Below are 21,560 nucleotides of genomic sequence, written 5' to 3'. Positions count from 1 at the left end.
CCCCACCTGATGGGTGCCCACTCAAGGCAGCAGCTTGGTGTCAGGAAGGCAATGCTTAACCTAATACACCCCAAAGCGTGGACGACAGGATGATGACCCCTGCCCCCGAGCCTGGGGGAGTGGACGGCGAGGTCAAGGGCCCCCTTTCCCAGAATGCTTCCATCGCAGGGGCAGAGGGTGCGGGGCGGGGGGAGGAGACCCTCAGCAAGAAGGGACCCCTCAGTGGTGAAACCCTGGGAAGGGGTTCTTTTCCCATAGTTCCATGCACCCCAGAGATGCGTAGAGAGCTACCCCACCTGTGACACGGGGACCAGCTCGACCCTCCCCACTGGGGCCGAGCAGGTATCCAGATGCTAACACCGTAGGAGGGCCACTTTCTCAAGGGCCCGCGGGCCCCTCTGGTGCCCTGTAGGAGACACGGAGCCTCCCTGAGCCCCGAGGGCCACTTGGAGGGGACCCATCTGTGGCTAAGAGCGAAGGGCCAGACCCCTGGCCCTCTCTCCTGTCACACAAGGCTGAGTGCCTCCCGCTAGGGGTGCACCCAGTAACTCTGAGCTGACCCTGAGGGTCCAGGAAAGGATGTGCTCCCACCCCAGGAAAAGGCCGGGAAGCAGGCAGATGACGTGGGCAGGGGCCGAGGGTCTCACATCCAGAGCCTTACTGCCCGCCGCTGCTCCTAGCTGCGCCTCCTGCCTGCGGCTGCACTGTCTGCTGACCTGTCCCAGCCCATCTGCCTGCCGTCTCCACGGTGGACTCACTCCAAGGCCGCGGCAGGCCTGGGGCACCCGGGCGGGGTGTACCCACAGCACCGGCCTCGCACCGCAGTCGGTTAAGGCGTCTGCCCTGAAGCCTGGCTCTGAAACAACGGGCCTCCTTCTCCTGCACAGGCCGGGCCTGCGTCTGCCTTGCCCGCCCAGCCCCAGCCCCAGCCCCTAGTAAGTGCTCAATAAAAGTCCGCTTTCCCCTAGCATTCCTGACGCCGGGCAGGTGGGGCGCTGGCCCTGGAGCCCTGTGTGCCCCTCCTCTGGGCCCGCTGGTGCTCAGCCGGCGCCAGCCAAGGCCCAGGGGCAGGAGCCGAGGCCGCAAGCTGACGTGGAGCCCTGAGCAGGCTGGGACCGCGGGCACACTGGGCCATCCTAACGAATACACCCAATATGTGCCGGGCCCCACTCGAGGGGGCTCCGTGGCTGCCAGGCGGGCGGCCACACAGGCACGGAAATGAGCACCAACTCCTCCAGGAAGCCTTCCATACATCCACCACCCCCAGCACCCACCTCCTCTGGACTTCTGTCCAAGACCACATAAGGACTAGGACGCTGGTGCCACCGCCAGCCAGTCCCTGACAGTCTCAGGCAGGTCAAGTCCAGCGCCCAGAGGAGCGAGGCACGGACACGCACACTGAGTGAAAGAAGACGGGTAAGAGAGAGGAGAGGCATGATTCCACGTGTGTTAAACGTCCAGAACAGGTAACGCCAGAGACAGATAGTAGATGAGTGCTCACCAGGGGCTGGCGGGGAGGAGAAGGGCGAGCGCCTGTTTAATGGGTACGGGATTTTGTTCCGGGTGATGAAAAAGCTCTGGAACTAGATACAGGCGATGGTTCCACAACCTTGTGAATGTACTAAATGCCACTGAAATGTACACTTTAAACAGCTAAAATCATAAAACTTAGGATATGTGCAACTGACCACCAAAAAGCAAATATCGATCCCCCCCCCAGTCTAGTCGGCAGCTCCCTTGTTCTCAGAAAGCAGAGCCGGGGAGGGTGGCAAGGCCTCGAGAAAGGAGCTGCCGGGGGAGAAGCCAACAGAAGCCACTCTGGCAAAGGGCCTTCGTCTGCCCGCCAGCCCTTCCTCTGCAGTACCTGTCAATCACTGCTCCCTCTCCAGTGGGTGTGTCCCCACCCAGCGGGCCACCAGAGCCCAGAGCTGGCCCCAGACCAGCAGAAGCTGCCCTGCTGTACAGCCAGGTCTGACTCCTGGGCACCTCTGCACTCCACCTCTCCACCTCTCTCCCACCATGCTGCTGCCCACTGCCACCATCCGGGCATCTACAGGCCCATCCCAGGGTCCTGCGGGGATGCAGTTGGAAGGGAGCTCCAGGGGCCACCTAACCCCCTACCTTCACGTACAGAGGAGGAACCTGGGGCCCAGAAAGGAGACGCGAGTCCAAGGGGGCACAGCAAACCAGAGCCAGCTGGCTCTGTATCTGCTAGATTGTCTGCGGCGGGGCACGAGGTGGGGCCCACCAGAGACAGCCCCACCGGGAGCTTCAGGACTGTCAAACACATCCTGACCCACAGTCGTGATGCCCCGAAGCCAGCCACTCATTAAAGCCTCTGGAAAGAGTCTGAAAAGTTCTGGATATGCCCGAACATGAAGGCAAAAGCCGATGCAAGCTGGCCTCAGATCCCCACCCCCTTTCCCAGCCTCTTCATCTCTCAGCCTCAGTTTTCCCAACCTGGGGAAACTGGGGGTTTAGAAAAAAGCAGAGCTGGCCACCACCCCAAGGGGGTATGAGCCTGGTGAAGAAAAGTCTGCCGGGGGTTTTATGAGGCCGGATAAAAGCAGCTGTCTGTGTGTGGAGGCATCATCGTTACGTTATTGAGGAAAGCAATCAGGATGCTCAATCAACTCTGCAAAGCCACATCCTTTCACTATTTATAGACAAGACACGAAGCAGGAAAGGTGCCCTCCCCACCCCAGGAGGGCGCACCCCCTCAGCCCAGCCCGGCACTGCCCAGTGGGCCCCACCTGCCAGCGACAGCCATGGCCACCCATCAGAGTCACGGTCAGTGAAGAAGAGAGCCAGTCCCAGCTCTCATGGGACCTTCGGGCTGCCACCCAGCACTCGGGGACTGGAGCTGTGATGCCCTCTGGAGCCGCCCCCCGCCCCTCCACTCCAGCTTCCCGGGGTCCCAGCAGCCAGCCCACGCCCCCCGCCACCCAGACCCCACTCAGCTGTCCTGATGAAGAGCTTCTCCTCCATCAGCTATCTACCCTGCCCCACTCTCTTCCAGCTAAGGGCACAGTTTTCTTTTTTCTCTTTGTTAAAACACGTCACTATTATTTTCTCAATGGAAAAAACGTTGGCTGCTGTACAGAGGCAGGGCCAGGCCCCAGAAGGCACCTTCCTGCAGAGATCGTGTGTTCCTTGATGTCCCTCTGCAGTCAGAGGCAGGAGGTGAAGCTTTCTAGCTGACGCTGTGCGTTTACCGTGTGTTTTTCTAACCCTGCGTCCTTGGAGCCCGGGCTCTGCATAAACAGAGGAAGTCCTGTACAGACCTTGTTCGCTCTCAGCCTAGGAGTGAGGATGAGAATTAACCTGTTCCCTCCACCCCCACCCCACGCCTCGCCCAAGGCTCGCAGGTGACTCACTGGAAACAGACGGACCAGGTGACAGAGACGCAAAACGTTCCATCCCTCTGCAGCCGGGCAGCCCAGTCACTTCCACCCAGCCCTCTGAACCTCCTCTTTTAAGGGAAGTTGTCATCCCCGCCCTGCTTCCTCACAGAATGGCCAGCAAGGGCCCGGGGCAGTGCAGGCAGGATGCGGCAGTGGTTAGGAACACACGCTCTGGAGAAAGAGCTAGGGCCGGGCTCCACTCTGCGCTGTGTGATGCTGGGGCCAAGTGCCACCTTCTCTGTGCTCCGTTACATGCCTGATCCCCATGGTTACGGGGCTGCTCCGAGCCCCACCCGCCGTGCTCACCTCCACCTGACACGTCACGTGTTCATGCTGCCTCTCCTGCCCCACACCGGAAAGTGGACTCCATGAGGACAGGGGCTGTGTCTGCCCTGAGCCCACAGTGCCCAAGTCCAGAGCAGAGCCCAGCACACGACAGGCGCGCAGAACCGCAGATGCAAACAAGGAAGGCACCGATGGGAGCCATCGTGGGCGATAGTCCTCCGAATTGGCCAGCCCCTCCCGGGCAGCGCGCCGGCTCGGGCCCAGCAGGCTGCACCTTTCTGGTTCTCTGAGTTAACTCATTAGCCAACTAAACACTCTCAAATGAGGATCCTGAAACCAGCAGCATCAACTCAAAAGGAGAAGACAGGGAGGAAACAGACCCTTGCCCTGTGCCTGCTGCGTGCCCCGCTTACGCAACCTTATGCATCACCAAGAGATCAATCGTGGGTCAGCCCCGAATGACAGACTGGTTGCGGGGGGGGGGCGCGGTCTGGATTCAGGTGACCCGATGACCTGAGGTCACGAAGCCACTGGGCGGCAGAGCCAGGCCTCAAATACAGGATCGTCCAAAACTGAGGGCCACCACACGCTGGCTGGCCGGACTTCCCTCCCAGGTACCCTGGGTACGACGACGACGGTGCAGCCCACTTCTGCAATCACCTGGAAGACGCCCCGGTAAAATTCTGAGCTTCTCGCAGGCAGGGGGAGCATCTGAGCCATCCTGGAGCCTCAGCTCCCAGCCCAGCACCCAGCAGCAGCCCCCCCCACCAACAAGCCTTTCAGACGCACGCTCACCCCACAGATGGCAGCCCCCAGAGGCCTTCCCACACCGCCACCCCAATCAAAAGGAAAGAGAGGGAGCCCACTTCGGTATCTCCTCAGCACTGGTGGGGCGGCACGGGGGCTGGAGACGCGCAGAGGGTCGCAAAGACCCGCCTTAGCCTGCCCCCCGGGCCACCAGCCTCCCCTGGCAGCCCCCGGGCCGCCACACACAGCCACTGTCCAGAGACAGCACTCGGCCCATGGGGACACGCAGCCTTCCCACAGCGGCCACTGGCCAGCCAGGCAGCGGCTCTCTGTGACTTCCCGGAGGGCCTTCACACCAACACGAACCTCTTTTTCCCACCCTGAGCCCTGCAGACACCTGACTGGCAGCTTCTGGGGAAGGTTCCTTCTCTTTGGGGTGGAAACAGATGAGTCACCTGCGATTAACGCGCCTGGCACAATGACACCACCGTTTCCCACGCCCTGGCCATGCGGGAGCCAGCAAATCAACAAGAAAGTCAAGGAACTTTCTGAGGGTCCTGGCTGGCTGCTGCCGAGCTAGAACTCACAGCCAGGTCAGCAGGGCTCCAGAAGCCTGCACCCTGACACCTTTGAGGAAAGAAAGTGGCTCCCTCTCAGCTGGGAGAGCAGGGCCTCCCCCATGAGCAGACCTCCCGGGGCCTCCGTGCAACGGTGGGTGATGGGCGAGAGCGGGAAGGCACAGGCCCCGGGGTGACCGCAGCGCCCCCCAAACTGCCCGGGGAGCCTGGACCCATGCCTCTGCAGAGCCGGGACCGGCCGGCTGGTCGTGGCTCTGATACCCTTGCCTCCCACCCGGGGTGCCCAGTGGTGCGGCCTCTGAGGACGGCGCTTCCGTTCGTCTTCCAAGTGAATCTGTGGGGTGTGCACAATGGGGTCTCTGTGTGCCGAGCCCGGCCGGGTGCCAGGCCAGACAGGCAGGCTTCCCGCCAAGGGGGGGGCGGGGCGCCGGGCCCAAGGGAGGAGAAAGGCCGGCACCACAGCCCTGATCCCTAGCCGTCTTGGGGGACAGGACTCCCAAAGTGCCCAGGCTTGGAGAGCGGGAGAGCACGCCCCTGTCCCCTTGAAGTGCCTCACCCTGAGGCCAGCGAGTAAGCCGCAGCAGCCTGTACCCCAAGGCACCCCCTTCCCCGCCCAGGCAACACTCGGCTGGAACATTGGCCCCGGGAGGCCCCGGGCTGTCCCGGCTCCCCGGTCAGACAAGAAGAGACTGCTCCCACTTTCCTCAGCACAGCACTCCCCCCCACCCTCCCAAAGCCCTCTGCAGAAATGTGGAGGCTGCCCCCCGCCCCTACACACAGACACACACACCCCCCAGTGAGCTGAGCGGCCAAGCTGTAGCAGGAGCTTGAGGGGCGGCAGGGAAGGAGTCTGCATTCTGGGAAGCCACGCATAATTAATCACCCAGCATTAATCCACCTCCTCAACAATAGCCACTGCACTTCCACTGAATCCCAGCTGTCGGTCTCTGAATGAAAGGAAACAAGATTTAGGGCATCAAGCGTCGGTGAGGCTCTTCTGCAGGAGAAAAAGGCCCCCAAAAAGCAAAAAAAAAAAAAAAAAAGTAGTGCGCATTCATTAGCGTCTGACAAAGACACAATGCGCTTTGTCCATTAAACTGCTCACAGGCCTGCTTAATTGGCTTCAGTCTGGGGAGGGTGGGAGGCAGTGGAAGGAGGGGCTGCTTGCCCACTGGCTGGGCAGCCGTGAACCGGGCTGGGGGTTGTCAAGGGAATGGGTCCTCAGCAGTTGGAATGAGGGCGCGCCACTTGGGCAGCCTGGGGAGGGGGGCGTTTCTCCAGCCGCCAAGCACCTCCTCATTATTCCCATCAGGGACGAACTCAAGTTGAAGGGCATCAGCCACAGCAGAAGAACTTCGCTGAGGCTGACTGGTACCCAGAGGCAGGCGGCCAGGCAGTAGATTCTAAGCAGATTACCCGACCACAGACCTCAGTTCACAGCTGAGGACTCAAGGCTGGGAAGGTGAAGGGCCAGCCGGTTAGGAGGCCAGAGCTGCAGATGCCAGGACAGAAACCAAGATTCTGGCAGGCACTCCCACCCCCGCACCCAACGGAGGTGGGCACAGCCAACAAGCCAACAAGTTCCAACTTCCCTTCCCCAACCTCACCTGAGGCCAGAGAGAAGTAGGCAGGGGAGGCAGAGGGCTGGGAAGGGTGGGTTTGGCTTTGAAATGGTCAGTTTCTGGCTGAGAGGCATCACCTGCCCAGGAGGCGCTCACCTGCCCAGAAGAGGTACACCTCCCGGTTGGCAGGGCGGTGAGGGCTGGGCCTCTCTACAGATGCTCCAGAGCCTCCCCGGAAGGTCAAATTATTTCACAGGGACTTCGGAAAGAAATGGGGTACCAGCGATTCCCACCTAGCTCCCCGGGAGCCTGAGGTGGCCCACAAAGGAGCGCTCCAACCTCTATGGGCCAGGCCAGCTCCACACGCAGCATAATTGCTGGTGATTAAGTAATTGCCAGACTTTGTCCAATAAAACTAGCACGTGACTTCGCCCAGCCTTCTGGGCCATCTCCAGAAGACAATGGCCTAGTGTTCTGTCCCCGCTGGCCCGCTGCAGAAGGCAGGGGCTCTGCTCCGGACAAAGCAACAGGTCCCTGCAGGGGCGCATACTCACACACAGGCCTCGGTGCCGTTGGGAAACACTTCACACTTCCCGCCATTCAAGCAGGTCTCGCCGGGCTGGGAACATCGCAGGCCTGGGGAGAGGCAAAGGGAGATGTCAGCCTGGCCAGCACCCCAAGGGGCACTGCCCACCCCTCACCTCCTGTCATGGGGTTGCTGGGGACCGGGGGCCCCAGGAAGCCTGGCATGAACCCCAAGGGGATTCAACATTCCGCCCAGAGTTCTGGGGTCAGCAGTGGAGGGAGGGGGAGCCCGCTGATGGGGGGCGGGTGGCTAGGTCACGCTCCAAGTGGAGGCGGGGTGGCCTGAGACGCCTTGGGGACAGCAGTGGAGGAAAGCTGGGATGACCCCGGGCCACACTCCCCAAGTTCTCACTCCCCACCCCGTCTTTGCTGCGGACCCTGGCTGGGCTGGGGCCCCTATCCAACCACCAGGATTGTCTTGCTGTTCAAACAAGTTCTTCGAGGGGGCGGCGCTGAGTTGGGGGTGGGCAGCCCTGGCCACACTCAGCTCCTCCGCCCGTGGGAAAATGCGACAGCTGCAAGGCCCGCTGCCCCTCCCGCCAACAAAGCGCCGGCCCGGAGGAATCAGAGCGGCCCATTGTCGCGCCAGGGCCGCCTCCTGGGGCACCGGGACTGCACCCCGGGGACCGGGCCGCGCCTCCACCGACACCCAATACCAGCTCCCCAGGGCAGACATCTTCAGTGGCAGCCCCCCCCCCACACACACACCCAGGGGAGGGGGATGAAGATGCTCCATTTGGAAGGAATTCGACCCCATTCCCTGGAAGGGGTCAACTAATCAAGCCCGTGCCTCTCCCTCTTACCAGGGCTATGTAAATTAAGCCCCCCATGGGGGCCGGGGCGGGGTGTGACACCAAACCCTAACTTCAGGAACCAGGGAGCTAATACTCCCTCCAACTTTTAGGGGAAGAGAAGAATTAATCACCATCGATTCCTCGGAGATCCTCTTGATGTGAAGTGGAGAGAGGAATGACCGCCCCCCCACCACGCCGCCCCCCACCCCCCCCCCCCCCCGCAAGGTTTCCAAACTTGAACTCCACGAAGTGCAAGTCCCACCAGCAGCAGCAGTCTTCCGCACACACGCCCCCTCCCAGAAACTGTGAGCCGGGATGGGGGCAGCGACCCGGTGTGGGGAGGGGACACCGCGGGCGGGGCGGCCAGGAGCCCGGGGACGACTGGGTCCGCGCCCCTCGCCCCGGCCCTGCGCAAACTCTCTTACTCGGGAAGGAGGCCGGGCCCGCCGGGCCCGCCCAACTCCCCTCTGCCCACCACGCCCGGCGGCCGGGTCCGGCAGTGCGGCTCCGTAAAGATCAGCGCGGCACCCCGGACCCCACGCTCCACGCCCCAACATCCGCCCCCGGCGCGGGCAAGAGGCGAAGAGAAAAGATAAATGGCCCCAAAGCAACAGGAAACCAAAACCGACTCGATTCAAATCGAAAAGTAGTAGGCAGCTCGTCCGCCCGCCCCGGCGGCGAGCCCCACGCGCGGCTGGCGAAGGACGAGCCCAGGACTGGGTCTCCCGGGCCCCCAGAGGCCCACGCCCGGCTTCAAACCCGACTTCAAACCCGGCCCCAAACTCGGTTCCAGGAGCAAGCCGCGTGAGTCCGCCCCGATGGGACAGGCGGAGCGGGGGAGGGTCAGTCCTTCTCCCCGAGCCCGGGATTCCGGCCCCTACACTGCCCCAGGTCGCCCGGTCCCCCTCCCCACCCTGGCCGCCCGCTCCCAGCCACCCGGGGCGCGCGCCTAGGGCGCCGCCAAAAGTTTCCGAAGGCGCGGAAAGTTGCGGGCTCGCGGCGGGCGGTCGCCTACCTCGTGCGGCGAGCGCGGGCAGCAGCGCCAGGCAGAGCAGGGGCGCCAGGAGAGGCGGCATGCCTGCCCGCCGGCTGCCCGCTGCGCCCGGTGGCGGCCTCCTGCGCCCGGCCGGCGGGGCTCGGGCGCACACGCGCGCTCCGGACTGTCCCACGGGCGGTGGCGGCCCGCTACTGCCCTCTCCTTCCTGGCTGGAGGGCGACGCTGCGCTCTCGCGACCTCGCCGGCCCGTCTCCGCGCCCACGATCGTTCCTCCGCTGCGCCCGCGCCCCGCGCCCCGCACCCCGCACCCCTGCGATCCCTCCCAAGGCCGAGGCACTAGTGAGGCGCTGGGCAGCCGTGCGCTCCGCCCCCGCCCCGCCGACCCCGCCCCCGGGGCCCGCCCCCGCCGATCCCTCCGCAGCCGTCGCCCCCTCGCTGGCCGCGCCCCTTCGCGCGCCTGGACCAGCCCTGCGCCTTCTTGGGGTGGGGCGCGCGTCCCGAACCCGGGTCCTCCGGGGTTGGGGGCCGCGGCGGTGCGGAGCGGGGTCGGGGCCCGGCCCTAGGGACTACTTCTCGTTCGAAAGTTTTCGGAGGCCAAAAGTTTGGTCCGTGGCTGCGGAAGGATCCGGCTCTGTCCTCAGCAGCGCTTGGCGACAATTGACAACGATTTGCATCTCAAAAGCGGAGGAGGCGCGGGGCGAGTGGGGAAAGGGGAGCCTGCGGGAGGCCGTGCCCCGCGAGGAGCTGGGCCCCGGCAGGTGGGGAGGAGCTGCCGAAGCCCCGTTTGGGGGACCCTGGGAGGCGAGCTCTGGGAGAAGTCGCGCCCTCGACAGTCCTGGGTGCACCCCTGGCCCGGGGCTCCAATCTCAGGAGCCCGTGGTCACAACTTTAAGCCTCTGAGAGATCGAGCCCAGACACCCGTGGCTGTGAAGGTCGGGGCACTTGACCCTGAGGGATGGTGGCACCAGGGCCGCAGCCTCTGCAAAGGGTGCTCTGGGTGCCCCAAGGAAGCATCCTGGGGCCAATGCCTGATGCCTGGCCAGGCGGATTGCGCACCAGCTCCCCCAGGAGGGACCCACCTCTAGACGCCCCTTGGTCACTGTCCTACCCCTTCTCGGGCGCCTCCAGCCTAAGGAGCCCGGCAAAGCACCCGTGGGCCGAGCAGACCTGGTGCTAGTTCTCACGCAGCCCTGGGCCCTTCCCACGTGCTCCTTCCAGATGATTTATTTCTCCACCACGATGCCAGATTTGGACATCCTGTGCCAGCCCGGGTTAAGTGCTGGGCGTCCAAAATGCCTGCCATAGACCCTACTAAACCAAATTTTACAGCCTTGCACTGGGTACGGCACCGCCCTGCGTTGGGGGTCGGGGTGGGGGCTTCCTGGAGTAGGTGATACCAGAGGGGAGCCTTAAAGGCTGAGAGGGACCTAGCAAGGTAAAGGGTCCGGGGCAGGAGAACCCTCAGGGATGCAGAAATCCCAGAGGCTGGCTGACAAGCAGCCCTTGCCAGGGAGGCCCAGAGAGGTGGGCAGAGTGGGGTTGCCTGATCGTGGGCAGACCACACACCTGACCCCAACCCGCCCTTCTTGGCACACCTGTTGCTGGGCACTGGTGGCAGCTGGGCTGCTGCTGGGAGCACAGGAGGGACAGCCGGTCCAGGCCCCCTGGCAGCTGCCACTGGAGCCACCCTGGCCTGCCGCCTCCCAGAAGCTGGCGGCGCTTCTCAGAGCCTGGGGTAACTTCTCTCGGGGTCAGTGCCCAGGAGAGGAGGCGTCTGGAGACAGCAGAGATGTTTATAGAATGGCAGCCAGGCAGCCTGGAGGAGCAGATTTTCCGTAGAAGGAAGAGGGGGGTTGCGAAGTCTCTCCATACCTCCCTCCAGCTCACAGTCTCAGGGCTCTGCACACCACAGCTGCTTCGTCTCCCGGGGATGGACTGAGGACCTCAGGCCAGGCACTCCTCCGGGGCCATTGCCTGTGTGTCCTCCATCGGAGCTAGCGTCTCTGCCGATAGGCCCCAGGCCGAAAGTGAAGGCCCACCCAGCCCTGGCTTGGGAGCAAGTTCTCACCCTTCCGTCAAGGGGCAGCCCTGGCGGAGGGCGCTTGGGAGGAGGAGAGACTTACCTGGGTCTGCCCGGCTGTGCCCAGTACCCTGGGCCTCTGCCCAGGAGCTGGGCGTTCTCATTAGCCCGTGGTAGACAGCGCAGCTAGGCCTCCCAAGCTTCTAAGCCCTGTGCCACCTGCTTCCTGGGATATCCCATGGGCAACCGGGCCCCCCCCCCCCAGGAGACCCTGGGAAAGCCAGAAGTGCCTGGGGCTGGGGAGGGGCTTGTGTGAGGCCAAGGACAGGGCCTGGGCTGGGCCTCCCTCCCCTCCAGGCCCTGGCAAGTGGGCACGGAGCTTTTTCATTCACAAATTCACAGATTAGGCCGGGGATCTCTGGCCTCCCCTTCTCCTCTCTTTATCAAGCTTCCCAGGCCACGGGGTTTGAGGGAGGTGAGGACTGGGGGTCCCCATGGCCTGGATCCTGGAGACCTTCTCTTACAGGATGGGCAGCCTAGGGGCAGCACTGGTTGGGGCATGTTGGGGAAGATAAGGAGAAACAGGGAGGGGAGGGGAATTTGGGGTGCTGGCCTCTTCCAGAGCCCAGTGGGAGGGTGGGGCCTGGGATGGCCAGAAGTTGAATCAGGGTACGGCAATGGGACACCACTTTGGGCTTCCTGCCTGGCTTATGTTGGGCGCTGGGGCCAGGTTCGCAGGGAAGTCCCCTGCACGGGCCGCTGAAGGAAGAGCCCCCAAGCTGTCTGAAGAACCTGGGACCAGTGGGGGTGAGGCTGCAGGTCCGGCTCCCAGAGGTGAGTGTCCAGCGGCCACTTTCTTCTCCAGGGTCCAGCTTGCCGGGCCCCGAGGGGGAGAAGGCCCTCACGCTCTACACCCCAGGCTGAGCTGGGTCAGTTCCCCTGTCTCTTGCCTCCAGAGATACAGGGATGCCATCGTCAGGATGGGCTGAGCTGACGTTGGCCCATTCCTGCCCCGCAAGGAAAACCCACCCGAGCCCCCTCCTACAGGGGGTCCAAAATGACTTGGCCTGCTTGGTGGGTGGGGGTGCATGTTTAAAGCTCCCCCCGATTCTAAGGCACAGCCAGGCTGAGACTCCTGGTCCCGGGGCCCCAGCTCCTCTCTTTCCTACAGTGGTTGTTCTTGGCACTTCAGATGCGCCCCTGTGACCCCCGCAGCCCGGGGGTCGGGGTAGCGTGATGCGCGTGACTTTTCCGAGACGCTGTGACAAGACTGGTTCTGGGTCACCCAGGTCCCCGCCTGGCTCTTCAGCAGGCAGATGGGCTCCGGAAGCCTGTGGCAGGCTGTCTGTGACCACGACAGGGCTGCTCCTGCCCTGCCCTCGTGTGCTGCTCCCAGCTTGGTGTGGGTGACGGCGGCCCTGAGGCAGAGGAGACAGGGTGTCAGGAGGAGGGGTGAGGGCTCGGGGGCGGGCCTGAGAGTGGGGGGCCTGTGATGGGCACACCGGCCTGACCGGGTGGGGGGCAGACCAGCCAGGGCAGCTGTGGGGCGATTCCAGAACACCAGGGGTAGGGCTCGTCCACCTTTGGAAGTTCATTGTCAAACGTATCTGAACTGCTTGCAAAGAGAGAGCCCAGGGGCCTGAGACGTGCCCAGCCTCCTACCCCACCACAGCCAGGCCCAGGCCCGGCACCGGACTCTGTGACCAGCAGGCCCACTGAGGGACCATCACTGCTCCCTGGGCTCAGTCTCCTCCACTATCAAGAGATTTCCAAAGTCCTGTCTACCTTTTTCTACTTGAAACCAAGCCAGAACACTTCCAGAGGTTTGAGCGTTTTTCCCGGACGTGGTTTCAGTGGCTGTGTGGCGTGGCTTCGGGTGGACGGGCCAGGGCTGGCTCCCCAGCCCCCTGTGCTGGACCCCGGGCTGGGCGTCCCTGTGCGCTTGCGCGTGGAAGCTCCGCTAGTTCCTCGATGTTCTTGCCCAAGGTGGGATTCAGGCCGACGTTGGAGGGCTTCCCCTCATCCTGAAAAGGGAAGGGGCAGGCTGGGGTCTAGAGTTTGCTTTCCTGCCCACCCTCGCCCCCAAGCAGCGATCCACTGTCGCCCAGGCCCGGATGTGCACCCACCTGTCTGTGCTGGGAGTGGGCCGGTTGGGGCCACCTGCAGGTGCCGGCATTTCCCCTGGGCCAGCTTTGCCAGGCCTGATGGAGGAGGCCCCCTGGTGCCCTGCATCCCAGGCCACCTGCAGTGGGTCAGTTCCCCGCTCTGCTGTCTGCGTATCATGTCCTCTGCTGAAATGACCCCACCCTCATCGGCCTTCTCCTCCTCCGGGAAGCTGTCACAGAGCCCCGGGGCCTCCCAACTCCTGCACCATCATACGGTATTCCTTGGGGGGTGCGGTCCCGGGTGTAGGGACCTGTCACTGTGTGTCCTGGCCCCTCCACCAGATGCAGACTGACCCATGGCTAACAGACAGCTCCATAATGCGGGACCCTGCCCCAGGCCCTGCCCTGCTGAGGGTCCTGACCATCTGTCACCCACAGTGGTCACTCCTCGGAAGCCCCAAGGCCTCTTGGCAGCTCAGGGCCAGGAAGCAGGTTGGCTGTGAGCCCCGCTGCTGCCCACGAAGCCCAGGAAGGAACGTCAGCATCCCAGAGGCAGGCACAGAGCCTGGGGAGCGTGTTGCCCAGGCAAGTCCCCTGACAGGTAGCTGCTGCCCTGAGCAGGTGAGCCGATGCAGCCCAGCTGGTGTGGGCTCCGAGGGCCGCAGGACTGGCCCTGGGCCTTGTCATTTGAGGAATGGGCTGTGGGGCAGCCAGAGGAGCACAGGCCCTGGCAGAGACCACCTGCTTCTCCCCAGGAACCCCTGGACTAACTGCTCAGGGCACTGACCCCAACGGCAGGGGGCCCTGGGCCTGGTCTCCCAAGCTCTGAGAAGGAGAGGCCTGCCTGGACCTCTCCAGGCCCCCCTGACCCCCTCAGCTGCCCACAGAGCCTGGGCGGAACTGGGCCTGGGGTTGGATCACTCGGGGTTCAGTGGCCCACCTCTGGGTGCCCCTGAGGGACAGCCGGCCTCAGAGGAGGAAGAGCCTGCCCAGACTCCAGGGCACTCCAGGCTGGGCCTGCTGAAATCAAGGAGGGACCCCGGTGGGGCGGGGCAGGGCAGGGCTCGAGCTGACCTCTCCTGGCAGGGGCTGGCAGAGGGGCTGCAGCAGGGACGCTGTCACCGTGCCCGCTTTATGCACACTCATGCTCTGAGGGGGCTGTGGAGCCCAGCCCGGGTCTGGGTCTCCCCCTCCCACCCCAGGGGGATCCTGGGACCCCTGCAGACCTGGCTGAGAGTGAGGCTGGCTCTGGGGAGCTTCCACCCGGCCTGGCCCTGCTGGCTGCAGCTCAGAACTTTCTCCAAAGAGAAAGGGCCCCGAGGGGGCTGGGGTGGGGGGGAACTGCTTGGCCCCATCCCTCAAGCTTCAGTAGGAGCCTCTGCAGACCTGAGTCACTCACCCAGGGAAGAGCCAGCCAGGCTCCCTCCTCCCCCCCCCCTTCTTTCCTTCCTTCCTCCCTCCCTCCCTCCTCCCTCCTTCCCTCCTTCCCTTTCTTCCTTTCTTCCTTTCCGGGGTTAAAAATAGCTGGAAATTACCTTCTAAAAAAAGTCCATTTTTATTTTTACAGGGAAGGTATAGGCTTCTCACAGCAAACTCTTTCTGCCCCAGCGGGAATTGCTGGAAGGAAGCCAGTAGTCCCCGCAGACCATTTGTCCCCCGCACTCTCTGCACCACGCCCCCATCCCCACCGGCTGCCCTGTCCCCGAGGCGGGCCTTCCGCGGGGAGCCTCAGCCCCTCAGCAAGTTTCTCAGGGCCGCCTGGGTTTCTTCCCATTTGCTCCAGACACATTTAAACATGTCTAGGGCTTCCCCCTCCCCCATCCTCCCCCCAGCGGCCCCCTGTTACAAAGAAAACGGGCCTGGAAATCAGGGTTTGGGTTACAGGGAGCACAGGGAATCGCGTTCCCGAGGTAAACGGAGCACAGGCATTAGCAGGTACGGCACATCTGTGAGTTATTTTCACGTCTCCAGGGGGAAGGGAAAAAACCCCAACAATCCTTAAGTAAGACCAGAATTCTTCTATATTTCTGCCTTGACAGCTAAGGAAAAAATTTGCCAAAAACCAGAGGCGCTGCTGAGTGTTGGCGTGGGAATGTTAGTTTAGTCAGAGACTTGCTCTGGGCCATTTAAATAAAAACAGGCACTTTGGTGGCAAATGCCAGTGGGCCGAGCCTGCGACTGGAGCTTCTGCGATCCAGAGGGGCTTTTGGAACCCCCTCTCGCGTCCCTTTTTCTTGGGCCTTTCCAGCCCCCTTATCTTCATAATCAGCATCTCGTGGGTAAACATTCATTGCAATAATTCTCAAAACTCAGCAAGGAAAGCCGCCTTTCACGTGGCCGCAGCTGGAGAGAGGACCGCTCAGCCGTCGGAGCCGCCCCAGGGGCCTGCAGCCGCTGGAGGGTCTTTGCACAGCATAAATCAGAGCGACGATCACTCAGGCACGGGGAGGATAAACATGCTTCAGCGCTGTGGGAACCAGCAGGCCGCGATGGGATTCGCTTGCAGGTTCCCAGGGGCGCACGTCCTTTGTGGGGGGGGGGCACCGCCCCTCCTCACCTCCATGGGACCTGCCGGGGTGTCTACTGTGCGCTGAGCATCTGCGTGGGCACCCGTGAGGCTGGGGTGAAGGGCCTCATGGGTTTTTTCCCTCTTTGGTTCCCACGCATCTGGTGGAAGGAAAGCTGGTTCCCATGCCTGTGGGCAGGGCTGAGAAGGGGCGACAGGAGCCTAGGGCTCTGCTAGTGCCCTGCCTGGGGAGTGTGGGGGAAGTTCTCCCTCGGCCACCACCCCCGCTGTGCAGGGCGCTGGGTAAGAGGGGCGCCTCAGCCCCTCCCTGGGGACCCTGACTCGCGGGCGGGTCCCTCCTTCCTTCCCCAGAGCTGGGGGTCCTGAGTATGCCTGGACTAACGTCCGTTCCTCACTTAGAAGAGCAAGGCTTGGGGTTAATTCCAGGGGAGAAACGTGATGCAAAGCAGACGCCATCTGTGTGGAGACCCCCGGGCTCTGCCCCTGCAGCCTGGGAGCCTGGCAAAGCTGGGGGCAGGGAGAGGCCTTATCACTCCGCGACGCCCGACCCCGGCGGCTGCAGGGGGCCGGCGGGTCCCAGAGGACCTGAGGCGGTGTGCCGTCCATCCATCCGCCCATCTGTCTGTCCCATGCCTGGGCCCCTCACCGGGCTGGGGCTGCGACCCGCAGGCAGCAGTTACACACCCGGTGTCAGCGCCAGGAGGCTACCTGAGCCCCTCCCTCTTCCACCGGCTGAGCCTGGCCCGGGGCCCAGCTGACCCCCAGCTGAGAAATGGACCAGCGCCCAGAGCACAGGGATGCCATGGCAGGGAGTTAAGCGGGGGTTTGAGAAGACGGGTGCCCTGGCCGGGGAGGCGAGCGGGCCTTTCGTGGGCTCAGAAGACGTTGCTCCTTCCCGGTTGTGTGATGGGCCTGGCGGGAGGCGAGCGCTGGGTGCCGCTGGGCGAGGTCAGCTCAGGAGGCTTCTCTGAGGAGGCGACGGGCGGCGGGCGCAGAGACCCCAGGAAGTGAGGGACGTCTGGGCAGAGTGGCCCCAGCACACCCCACTCTGCTCCCACGGGGACCGGCCACGGGTGCCGAGGGCTCGCTTGTGCCTTTAGCCTGGCGGCCCACGGTGGGCCTTTGGAATAAAATCGGACAAGTCCGACATCGCCCACCGGCCCAGTCTCCCTCACTGTGCCCGGCTCTGCCCGCCGGGAGCAGCTCCTCGTTTGTCACTCGCCACTCGTGGGTGTTATGAGCTGAATTGTGTCCCCCAAAGATGCATCGGGTAGTTTCCTCCTGGAGCCCATGGATGTGACCTTACTTGGAAATAGGGTTTTTGCAGATGTGATCAAGTTAAAATGCCGTCAGACTGGAGTATGGTGTCACCCATCCAGTGACCGGTGTCCTGAGAAGAGGGAATTTTGGACCTGGGAGCAGCCCCCGTGAAGACAGACGCAGAGATCAGGGTGATGCAGCCACAAGCCCAGGAACACCGAGGACTGCCAGCCACCGGCAAGAGCTGGGAGAGGCAGGAAGGACCCTCTTCTAGAGCCTCCGACACCTCGATCTCGGACTTCTGGCCAGGAGACTAACACAAGGGGTTTGAACTCAGAGAAAAATGGTTTCTGAACTTCACAAGCTTTGCGCAAGGCTGTGTGAAGTTGACCAAAGGGGGGCTGGCGGCGAGGTGAGTGGGGGCGTCTCGGGGTCCCGCTTCCTCGGGAAGGAGCAAGTGAGGTTTGCCACCTCCACGCCCACTGGCGGGCACGTGGCTACAGCAGGTCCCTCTTTAGATGAAACAACATGATGAGAGGCCTTGCTGTCTGTTAGATCGTGGGGTGGGACTCGGCTTGTCACAGTTGGTGGGGAGAGCACCGCTCTGGTCCGCCCCACCCCCCGGCTCTCTGGTGGCTAAAGGGCTCTGTTCTGTGCCCACTGGTCCATGGTGCCGGGCCTATCCCTCCTCAGGCCGGGAGATGACCCGCCGCCTCCACAGGCTGCGAACACTCTGCTAAAATGCGACAACGACGCTGAAACTTGAACTTTCTCGGTCCCCAGACTCAGACTCCAACTGGCAAACTGTGCTGTGTTTGCACCACTGCGTACATCCAAGCCCGTGGGCTCAGCGTTTCCGAAGAAAGGACAAAACAACCCAGAGGGATTCGTGTGGGTTACAAACATCCCAAGTTGGCTTTAAAGTGGAAACTAAATCAGGGTGGGTTCACGTTCCCTGTGACTCAGGTGAAAAGTGAGGACGGAGCATGTCTCCAGGCCCCTCTGAGTCCTTTCTTCTGGGCGTTTCTTCCCAAGGGAGACGGCTGAGGGGTCCTCAAAGGAGCCGTGCTTCCTGTTTCTGCAGAATGAGGAAAACGGTTGCTTCTCAAATCTTCTGGGCCTTGCTCGGGCCCCCAGGCGGCTGACCTCGGTCCTTGCGTGCGACTCCTCCATTTAACTGAAGGTGCGGTAAGGGAGCTGGGTGCGGGGCGCACAGCCTGCTCTTCTGAGACCCAGGGTCCCAGCCCAGTGAGCGGGGACTGAGACCACATCTTGACCTTTTCTCAGTCAGTTCATCTTCTCGTGCAAAGGTGGGCGATTTCGGTTCCAAAGGAGACTCTGGACCACAGGGAGGCGGCCCCCGTGGAGTGGCCCAGGCCCTGCTCGCAGACCCCGCAGCGGGGCAGGGGGGGCCTGTCTGGGAGGTTCTGGAAGAAGGGGCCCTCCTCCCCTGCCGTGCACGGCCCAGAAAGGCACCAGCCCCAAGGACATGCACGGGACCCCGGGAGACAGAGGGACAGGCCTGAGATTTGGACCAGCGTCCCACTGGGAGGTGGTGGGGACCAGCACCCGTCTCCCCGAGGCCCTTGTCAACGCCCCGCACCACTGATTTCCACCCTCCACGCCTCACGTGCTGCTCAGTCCTGAACTGGGCCCTGGGGTGATGGACACCCCTGGCCTGTGTCCCGAGAGGCCCCCCAAGAAGGGAGGTGCTGTGAGATTCGGGGAGGCCAGTCTCTGCTGGAGCTGCACCTGGGGTGGGGGGGCGGGGGCAGCCTTCTCACCCCACGCCCAGCGGGAGGCCCCATTTCCTTGGAGCCCAGAGCCAGGAAACAGCTTCACTCCATGGACCCCTTCCAACGGGACCGACCCAGCCCCCTGGGGACCCTCGTCCAGACACAGCAGGGGCAGGAGGGCAGTGATCCTGAGAGCCACACAGGCCGGGGCCGGGGACCCAGGGACCTGGAGGGGCACAGCCGGGGAGAGGCCCAGGGAGGGCCAGGTCTTCTGACCCAGCATCCTCCTCTTGGTCACAGCTGAGCCGGCGGCCTCTGAGCTTCCCAAGTGGGGAAACCAAGGCAGAGAAGCCGGGGGCTGGGGCCACTCTTGTAGGCGGGTCGTGGGTGGCCTGGGCCTCTCTGCCTCTGTGGCAAAGCAACATTTTTTTTTCACTTCGAGGCCAGTGGAGGAAAAACAAAATGCTTGTGTTTACTGGTTACATCTTTTCACACAAGTGAAAATGCCTCATCCCCCACCCCGTCACAAAAATTCAGACAAAATCAACAAGCGTAGCGAAGGAAGTTACATTGCAGGCAACCCCAGCAGAGGCCGCGGGTTTTTTTGTTTTTGTTTTTTGTTTCTTTAATTTTTACTGAAGTATAGTTGATTTACGATGTTGGAAGCCGTGTTTTAAATGCATCTGGGGGCTTCTTTCCGCCTTTGTTAGAGTCCACAGCGTGGACTGTTTTGGGGTGGAGGCCCCTCCACTCTCGGGGTTCCCCTCCTGGGAGCCTCTGCAACCCTGCACTCCGACCTCTGGGCCCGCCTTTATGGTTAGACGTCGTGGTTATTTTCATGAGTCTTCACCCACTGGATCGGGATTTGCTCCTGAGGACAGGGCTTGGGTGGGACCGTTTGCCTGGGGTCTACAGAGCCTGACGCAGTGTAGACGCTCAATCCCGGAGCGCCAGTCCTATGAGCAAGTATAAACTGGGGACTTTCTGAGCCAGCGCACGGCGGCCCCCACCTCCCACCCCGTGGTCCGCTCTCCGGCCTGTGGTCACACCCCTGTAGCCCAGGTCCTCTGCATCTCAAGGTCAGGAAAGCTCTGGGTTCTGGGCGGGCTGGATGGAACAGGGAACTAAAAACCACCACGACAAGCTGTGTCCCAAAGTCCTTGAGTCTCTTGGGGACATCCTGTGACCCAGCTGTGGGGGAGGGCCCTGTGGCCTGGCTGTGGCCATGGTCAGAGTCCCCATGGCCAGGGTGAGTGAGGGCACACGTTGGGGGGCGGTGCTATTTTCCTTGGACGGTGGAGCTCATCTGAGACGCCATGCCCTCAGGGGCTGGCCCAAGACACACTGCTTCCTCAGTGGAGGCTGTCGTGGGCTGGAGGGGACCCCGAGGCCCATGTTCCCCATGCCCTTCCCTGGACCTTGGGTGTTCTATTCCAGCATCTCCCTGGCGACCTGGCGTCCAGGAGCTGAGGGAAGACTCCTGAGAGCCTCACCCGAGGTGCCGTGGGTGCCGGGAGCAGAGGCAGTGGGGCATTCTCCAGGCCAAAGCCCACTGTAGCTGTCCTGTTGCACGAGTGTGTGTGTTCATATATAAAAACTGAGCTTAGGGACCTCCCTGGTGGCGCAGTGGTTAAGAATCCGCCTGCCAATGCAGGGGACACGGGTTCGAGCCCTGGTCCGGGAAGATCCCACATGCCGCGGAGCAACTGAGCCCGTGCGCCTCAACTACTGAGCCTGTGCTCTAGAGCCCGCGAGCCACAACTACCGAAGCCAGTGTGCCTAGAGCCCGTGCTCCACAAGAGAAGCCACCGCAATGAGAAGCCCGCGCACCGCAATGAAGTGTAGCCCCCACTCTCCTCAACTAGAGAAAGCCCGCGCACAGCAACAAAGACCCAATGCAGCCAAAATTAATAAATAAATTTTAAAAATAATAATAATAATTGAGTTTACATTTGTTTTAGAATTCAGGCACACCTCGTTTTATTGCACTTCTCAGATATTACATTTTTTACAAGTTGAATGTTTGTGGCTACCCTGCATTGAGTGGGTCTATCTGAGCCATTTTTCCAACAGCATTTGCTCACTTCCTGTCTCTGTGTCACATTTTGGTAATTCTCGAAATATTTCAAACTTTTTCTTTTTTTTAATTTTTAAAAAATTTTTCTTTTATTTGTTTATTTTGGCTGCGTTTGGTCTTCGTTGCTGTGCGCAGGCTTTCTCTAGTTGCAGCAAGCGGGGCTTTCTCTAGTTGCAGTAACTCTTGGTTGTGGTGCGCAGGCTTCTCATTGTGGTGGCTTCTCTTGTTGCGGAGCACGGGCTCTAGGCGCGCGGGCTCCGTAGTTGTGGCGCACAGGCTTAGTTGCTCTGCGGCAAGTGGGATCTTCCCAGACCAGGTCTCAAACCCGTGTCCCCTGCATTGGCAGGCGGATTCTTAACCACTGCACCACCAGGGAAGCCCTCAAACTTTTTCATCATTATTACATTTGTTATAGTGACTGTGGTCAGTGATCTTTGATGTTACTACTACAACCCCTGCATTTTTTAGCAATATAGTATTTTTTAATTAAGTTCTGTACATTGTTTATTTTTAGGCATAATGCTATTACGCACTTAATAGACTACATTATAGCGTAAACATGACTTTTAGTTGCACCGGGACCAAAAATTTCGTGTGACTGGCTTTACTGCGGCACTTCTTTTATTGTGATACTTGCTTTATTGCAGGGCCTGGAACTGAACCCACAGCAGCCCCAATACCTTCCAGTTGCCCCTAAGTAAGACCCTGCTCAGAATAAAAAGGCTGTGTTTTGTCCCATGGGTTTTGGCTCTTCTTGTGCCCGACAAGTGCCCCAGTTCAAGAAGCTTCACCTCAAACATCAACCCCAAATAGGAGGAACACGGGGTGGGCAGGCCCTGGCACTCGGCTGATGACTGACTTCTGTACTCCCAAGGGTTCCAGG

At 61.8% G+C, this 21,560-nt stretch overlaps 1 protein-coding gene across 1 annotated transcript in view; it reads right to left on the bottom strand.

The window, feature by feature from the left end:
- Window positions 1–9,031, bottom strand: part of NOTCH1 (notch receptor 1) — a gene marked incomplete at its 5' end in the record, with an annotated part of 45,553 nt that extends 36,522 nt beyond the window's left edge. The window contains 2 exons of the mRNA XM_079705794.1: window positions 7,131–7,212; window positions 8,971–9,031. Coding sequence (XP_079561920.1) covers window positions 7,131–7,212; window positions 8,971–9,031 — 143 coding nt within the window. The remainder of the gene's footprint in view (window positions 1–7,130; window positions 7,213–8,970) is intronic.
- Window positions 9,032–21,560: the final 12,529 nt, after the last annotated feature.

The sequence above is a fragment of the Hyperoodon ampullatus genome, assembly GCF_949752795.1.
Source record: "Hyperoodon ampullatus genome assembly, chromosome: 6".
Taxonomy (NCBI): domain Eukaryota; kingdom Metazoa; phylum Chordata; class Mammalia; order Artiodactyla; family Ziphiidae; genus Hyperoodon; species Hyperoodon ampullatus.
This window is presented reverse-complemented; position numbering and strand designations above follow the sequence as displayed.